This window comes from Trachypithecus francoisi, unplaced genomic scaffold, assembly GCF_009764315.1.
Source record: "Trachypithecus francoisi isolate TF-2019V2 unplaced genomic scaffold, Tfra_2.0 Lachesis_group10, whole genome shotgun sequence".
NCBI lineage: Eukaryota > Metazoa > Chordata > Mammalia > Primates > Cercopithecidae > Trachypithecus > Trachypithecus francoisi.
In genome coordinates, this window is record NW_022681455.1 from 83,627,628 (window position 1) to 83,634,710 (window position 7,083).

Sequence of the window (7,083 nt, forward strand, 5' to 3'; positions counted from 1 at the left end):
TCCCATCCACTCCAGTATCTGGGTCCCCTGCTGATGACAATTAGCCAGGGCTTGACAACGCCCTCCATGTAGGTCCCCTCCCCAGGTCTTGGTCCCCCCTCAGCATCTGCATTTGAAGTAGACAAGGAGTGGCTAGTTCCTGAGATGAGGGAAAGGTCTCTGTTGCACCTGATCTTCAGATAACACTTTGAAATGAGTCCAGGATCTCACTCTCTTCTTTTTTTTTTTTTTTTTTTTACAAAAGACTGGGGATAGGGGTGGCAAGTCTAATCTATTCGAATCTTTACAGGCACTTTTCTTTTTACAAGTTGGAAACTTGAGGGATCCTTGAGGAAAGTCCAGGGCATGAATTTCAGTTTCGGAGTCCCCGACTCAGTGGCCCACCTCAGGGCTCTGTCAGTCCTTCGTGCCAAGGTCAGGTCGGTGCTGCTCAGCTGCACTCCTCGAAGATGTCTGGGTAGTGCCGGAAGAGCACAGGCGGGTCCCGGTCACCTCGGACTGGGGCCCGAGGCACAGCCCGGATCCCAGGCCTCCGGCCCCGCCGCCCCCCAGAGCAGGAGCGGTGGATCCACTGGTGCGCTTCCACTGCGAACTTCCTCTTGAAGCGCATGCCACACTCGGGGCAGGGGAAGGGTCGCTCCCCGGAGTGCATGCGCCTGTGGCTGACCAGCAGCGAGGGATAGGTGAAGCGGCGGCCGCAGTCCGTGCACACATGGCGCCGCTGGCCGGCCTGAGCATCCACGCTGGGCATGGGTGCCGGGGGCTGTGCTCCTGTGGTCGGGTCCCAGGCAGCATTTTTGGGTGGCTGTGCCCGTGCAGGGGCCACGCTAATAGCTGGGTCAGGGTTGCATTCCACCAGCACTTCAGGACTCTCTTTCACAGGAGCCTTTCTAGGCCCTTTGGCTCTTGGAACTTCCTCGGGTTCCTCTTCCTTCCTGTTTGGGGCATCTCCTGGGAAACCGGAATTAAGTTACACTTACAAACACTTCTGCACAGACTATCTCAGGTTATAGAATGCTTTTCACTTAAGGTAGTGCCAGAGAAGTTCTGTCCAGTGATTAACACACAGGCTTTAGAACAAGGTAAACAGGATTCAGATCTCCTGAAAGTGACTTATCTGAGCCTTGGTTCCGTATGCATCAAATTGGAATAATAACGGCTTTTCACTTCACAGCATTGCTGGATTAGCTGAGTAGATGCATGTTAAGCACTTAGTAAGTGCTCAGGAAGCAGGGGCATTTATTTATTTATTTATTTTTGAGACAGAGTCTCACTCTGTCACCCAGGCTGGAGTGAAGTGGAAAGATCTCAGCTCACTGCAACCTCCACCTTCCAAGTTCAAGTGATTCTCCTGTCTCAGCCTCCCAAGTAGCTGGGATTACAGGAGCTCACCACCACGCCCAGCTAATTTTTGTATTTTTAGTAAAGACAGGGTTTCACCATGTTAGCCAAGCTGCACTTGAACTCCTGACCTCAGGTGATTCACCTACCTCAGCCTCCCAAAGTGCTGGGATTACAGGCATGACCCACCGCACCTGGCCAAGCAGAGGCTATTATTAGTGTGGTTTCTCCATTTTTTGTAAGGTAAGACTCTTTTACAGATGAGGAAACATTTGCTCAAGGTCACTCCACTGGGTGATGGTGAAGGGAGAAAAGTCAACTTGTCAATGACTGGGTATTTTTTCTCGTGCCACTTTGCCTCACTTGAGGAATGTGAATGGTAGACCTGAAGGCACTTCCAATCTTGGGGAGTTTTAGTTATTCCTGAAAGAGGGAGAATGAGCTGGCCTGGCACAGTGGCTCAGGCCTTTAATCCCAGCACTTTGGGAGGCTGAGGCGAGCAGGTCACATGAGATCAGGAGTTCGAGACCAGCCTGGCCAACATGGTGAAACCCCGTCTGTACTAAAAATACAAAAATTAGTCGCTCGTGGTGGCGTGTGCCTGTAATTCCAGCTACTCTGGAGGCTGAGGTGGGAGAATCGTTTGAACCCAGGAGACGGAGGTTGCCATGAGCCGAGATCGCACCACTGCACTTCAGCCTGGGCTACAGAATGAGACTCCCTTTAAAAAAAAAAAAAAAAACAAGAGAGAGAGAGAGAATGAGAGAAATCTGGAAGCACAAACATGTTGGACTGGGCTCCCAGTCCCCACAGGACCGCTGTCCTATGTTCTGAAAACTTTGTACCAGGTCTGCCTTCTTTACTCCTCTAGTACCCAACACAGTTAAATTTCTTTAGGGATGCTGGAAGTGGGGGCCTGAAAGGAAACTCTGCTAGACAGGAAGCCTTGGAAAATCAAGTAGGGGGGACCCGGGACTATCCCTCACCTCTCCGAGCTCCTCCCAGTCTTTCCCCCTTCTCAGGATCCTGGGCGGCGGGGCTCCAAGCCTCACTCTCCTGTTCCATCCAAGAGATGAGGGCTGGTTTGGGGCCTGGGAATCCTGGGAGAGAACAGGGATCACAGCGCGGGCCTGAGAGGCCATCGTGGGGAGTTGGCATTCCCCTCCAGGCTGAGGGCACCCACTCGGAACTTATACTCAACCTGGACCGGGGTGCAGTGCTGCTGCCTGAATGAAGTGGATGCGGGTGAAAACACTCCCGAGGGGGTACCTGAAGCCCTGGGAACGGGAGGTGGCTGCTGGTGTTGGCGCAAGAGTGCGGGGTTAGGGCTTACAGTTCTCTGGCCCTTCCACATCATCTCCCCTGTGAACCCGGTAAAGGAGGAGGGGGCTCGGACCCGGGGCTCTCACCGAGCGCGCCCAGGTGGCCGTAGGTCTCCCGCATCACGTCCCGGTACAGGGCCCTCTGCGCGGGCCGCAGACAGCCCCACTCCTCCGGGGAGAAGTACACGGCTACGTCCGCGAAGCTCACAGCCCCGGGCTTCCTGCAACCAGGCCGGGTCTCCCCGGCCTTCCGCGCCAGGAGCGGGGCTGGGGGCGGCGCCATGGGGCCTTGCAGCCCCGATCGGCGGCCGCCAGGTCCCTGGGGCCGCCGTCTCCCCGCTTCTGGCCTCAGCTGTTGTCGTCCACAGGAAGGGCGGCCCCGCCCAGCCGTGGCGTTCAAACGCAGCCGAGGCAACCGAATTAGCAGGGACTGGCTGCTAGGGATTCGAGGATTCTGATAGGGACAAATATAATTCCTCAGTGTTTATTCACTTCATGGCCCCTTGGACATAGACACCCGGGTTAAGGGACCCGGAAGGTGCCTTCAGAAAACATGGCGACCACCTAGCTTCAATTGTCACCGGCTGCTCTTAAGGGCGCCATTCTTTGACCATATCAAATATGGAGCCTTTCTGACTTCTCTGGCCTCATCGTACCACTTGCCCTTAAATAAAGCCGCTTCGGAAGCTTTCTCTGGTGGGCAAGGCGGGGTGTCTGGGAAGTAGAAGAGAGGCTTCTTGCCTTCAAGAAAGATGGACGGGTACAAAGCTTCACTTACCCCTCTTTACCCGCAAGACGGAACGGCCGATGATTGGCGACGATCCCGGAAGAAGCTGCGCGGTGATTGGCCTGGGACTGGCGGGCGTTTGAAAGGACCCCGCGGTCCTGAAGCCTCTGTTGACAGACTGGAGCGCATCGGGGACCTCGGTATCTGCGGTGCTCAGGATTGTGTCCCCTACGGGCTCTTACCATGCCTCCCGATGGCAGGAGCTGGAATCTGGTCCCCAGATCCCTTGGGAAGACGCGCACACCCTGGCAAACCATGTGTACACCCGCGGTAGAAGCAGGTGCGTGTTTTACAATAGGAGTTTAGCTGCGGAGTCCACCCAGCCCCTGGCATCCGCAGCTCGGCTCGCTCAGGCTCTAGACCGAAGCTGCAGGTGAAAGAACGTACTTGGTGAGGATGGAATTGGAATGGGGAAGTTTTAAATTACATTGTAATTGTTGCTAACATACATGAATTTATTTTTTGTTTGTTTTGAGACAGGGTCTTGTTCTGTGGCCCGGGGTGGAATGCAGCAGTGCGATCCTAGCTCACTGCAGACTCGACCTCCCGGGCTGAAGCGATCTTCTCACCTCAGCCTCCCGAGTAGCTGGGACCACAGGCGCACACTCCATGCTTGGCTAATTTTTAAATTTTTAAAACAGAGACAGGGTCTTGCTATGTTGCCCAGGCTGCTCTGGAATTCCTGGCCTCAAGCAATACTTCTGCCTCGGCCTCCCAAAGTGCTGTGATTACCGGCATGAGCCACCGTTCTCGGCCATTTCTACTTTTCTCTCTCTCTCTCTTTTTTTTTTTGAGAAGGAGTTTTACTCTTGTTGCCCAGGAGTGCAATGGCGCAATCTCGGCTCACCGCAACCTCTGCCTCCCAGGTTCAAGCGATTCTCCCGCCTCAGCCTCCCAAGTAGCTGGGATTACAGGGATGAGCCACCATGCCTGTCTAATTTTGTATTTTTAGTAGAGACGGGGTTTCTCCATGTTGGTCAGGCTGGTCTCGAACTCCCGACCTCAGGTGATCCTCCCACCTGAGCCTCCCAAAGTGGTGGGATTACAGGCGTGACCCACCGCGCCCGGCCCCGCCATTTCTACTTCTTTACGTTGTTCCAGATTACCAAAGATAGCATCAACTTTCGAATCCTAATTTTTTTTTCCTGGGAAACCTTCCTTCTTTAGCCTTCAGTCTCCTCTCTAAACTGGATTGGGCCTCAGTTCTTCTCATACGAGGTCTCCCCTTCCTGCTGTCCTGGGTTGTATCCTCTACTTCCTAGATTTAAGGTCTTTATTTTTCAGCCAAGATGGGTCATCGTCATGGCTAGTGGCGTTGGACTATAAGTATTAGTTGCCTTCATCCCCACATTTGGAATATACCTGCAATCACACAGCATGCAGAATACTGTTTGCTAAGCATGGGGCTGCTTGCTGGAGATAACAAGCAAGGCCTACCAGGTGCCTGCTGTCATTCTGGCCCTGGATCTTCTTGCTTGGCTCCCCTGCCGGCCCTAGTATATTAAGCCTTCCTTTTTATTCAACGGTGTTCTTTATTGCTGACTTTTCAGTCAAGATTTCTTTGTATTTTCTGGCCTATCCTTGCTGTTTTTCACCTGAAATACTTTTTTTGAGATCCTGCTGATCTCATATGCATATATAAATAAATTATTGTTAATAATTAAATATTAATATACTTATATTATTACTTTGAATTCTGGAACTGCCTCACTGCACTCCACGTGGTGAATAGTGTAGAAATTGAATAAGGAAAAATATATCCTTAGAAATTAGTATTTTTTAAATTTTGAAAATATTTAATTTAGGCCCGGCCCAGTTGCTCACACCTGTAATCCAGCATTTTTGGAGGCTGAGGTGGGCAGATTGCTTGAGGCCAGAAGTTAGAAACCAGTGTGGCAACATGGTGAAACCCAATCTCTACTAAAAATACAAACATTGGCCAGGTCTGGTGGTGCACACCTGTAGTCCCAGCTACTCAGGAGACTGAGGCATAATAATTTCTTGAACCCAGGAAGCAAAGGTTGCAGTGAGCAAGATCATGCCACTGCACTCCAACCTGGGTGACAGAGCGAGACCCTGTCCCAAAAAGAAAAAAAAAAACTGGGCCAGGCACAATGGCTCACGCCTGTAATCCCAACACTTTGGGAGGTCAAGGTGGGAGGATCACTTGAGGTCAGGAGTTTGAGACCAGCCTAGCCAACGTGGCAAAACCCCGTCTGTACTAAAAATACAAAAATTAGCTGGGTGTGGAGTCGGAAGCCTATAGTCCCAGCTACTCAGGAGGCTGAGGCACAAGAATGGCTTGAACCTGGGAGGCAGAGGTTGCAGTGAGCCGAGATGGCGCCATTGCACTCCAGCCTGGGCAACAGAGCAAGACTCCGTCTCAAAAAAAAAAAAAAAAAAAAGAAAAGGAAAACAAAAAAAATTAATGTATTGATACACAAAATTTTTACATATTTATGGAGTTCATGTGATGTTTTGCTTTGCTTCGTATATAGAATGTACAGTAATCAAGTCAGGATATTTAAGGTATCAATCACCTTGAGTATTTAACATTTCTATGTGTTGGGAAAATTTCAAGTCCTCTCTTCTAGCTATGGAAATTTACAGTGCTGTGTTAACTACAGTCACCCTACTCTGCTATTGAACATTACAAGTTATCCCTTCTTCCTAAGTGTATGTTTGTACCCATTACCCAACTACTCTTCATCCACCTCTCCCACCCACATACACCCTTCCAATCTCTGATATCATTCTACTCTCCACATCCGTGAGATCAGCTTTTCTAGCTCCCACATGTAAGTGACGATATGTGATATCTGCCTTTCTGTGTCTGGCTTATTCACTTAATATAATGACCTCCAGTTCCATCCATGCTGTAAACATGATTTCATTTTTTTATGGCTGAATTCCACTGTGTATATGTATCATGTTTTCTTTATTCATTTGTCTACTGATCAACACTTAGGTTGATTCCATATATTTGCTATTGCAAACATGGCTCTACAGTAAACACGGAGATGCAGGTTATCTTTTTTATATACTGATTTCTTTTCCTTTGGATACACTCCAGGTAGTGGGATTGCTGGATCACATCGTAGTTCTTTGTTTTTTTGTTTTTTTTTTTTTGAGACGGAGTCTCGCTCTGTCGCCCAGGCTGGAGTGCAGTGGCCGGATCTCAGCTCACTGCAAACTCCGCCTCCCAGGTTTTTTACACCATTCTCCTGCCTCAGCCTCCCAAGTAGCTGGGACTACAGGCTCCCGCCACCTCGCCCAGCTAGTTTTTTTTTTTGTATTTTTTTAGTAGAGACGGGGTTTCACCATGTTAGCCAGGATGGTCTCGATCTCCTGACCTCGTGATCCGCCCGTCTCGGCCTCCCAAAGTGCTGGGATTACAGGCTTGAGCCACTGCGCCCGGCCATTTTTTTTTTTTTGAGGCTGAGTTTTGCTTATGTTATCCAGGTTGGAGTGCAATGCCCCGGTCTCAGCTCACTGCAACCTCTGCCTCCCAGGTTCAAGTGATTCTCCTGCCTCAGCCTCTTGAGTAGCTGAGATTACAGGCATCCTCCATCAGGGCCAGCTAAATTTTCTATTTTTTTTTTTTTTTTTTGAGATGGAGTCTCGCTCTGTGGC

General features: G+C 50.4%; 1 protein-coding gene across 3 annotated transcripts; it reads right to left on the reverse strand.

The window, feature by feature from the left end:
- Positions 1-217: 217 nt before the first annotated feature.
- ZNF688 (zinc finger protein 688) lies at positions 218-4,068 on the reverse strand. 3 transcript variants are annotated; one of them, XM_033218135.1, is made up of 3 exons: positions 2,751-4,068; positions 2,328-2,441; positions 218-951 (listed from the first exon to the last, which is right to left on the reverse strand). In XM_033218135.1, the coding sequence occupies exons 1-3, from the start codon at positions 2,944-2,946 to the stop codon at positions 431-433; spliced, it is 831 nt and encodes a 276-aa protein (XP_033074026.1). In that variant the 5' UTR covers positions 2,947-4,068; the 3' UTR covers positions 218-430. The 3 variants fall into 3 exon arrangements, with proteins under 3 accessions (XP_033074026.1, XP_033074027.1, XP_033074028.1); XM_033218136.1 differs by having other exon boundaries at positions 2,611-4,062; XM_033218137.1 differs by lacking the exon at positions 2,328-2,441 and having other exon boundaries at positions 2,751-4,062.
- Positions 4,069-7,083: the final 3,015 nt, after the last annotated feature.

Coding starts and splice junctions, on each gene's coding strand:
- ZNF688 (XM_033218135.1), bottom strand. CDS start 2,946: ATGGCGCCGCCCCCAGCCCCGCTCCTGGCGCGGAAGGCCGGGGAGACC. Junction 2,442..2,750: donor CGGCCACCTGGGCGCGCTCG/GTGAGAGCCCCG, acceptor GTTCTCTCCCAG/GATTCCCAGGCCCCAAACCA. Junction 952..2,327: donor ACTGGGAGGAGCTCGGAGAG/GTGAGGGATAGT, acceptor CCGGTTTCCCAG/GAGATGCCCCAAACAGGAAG.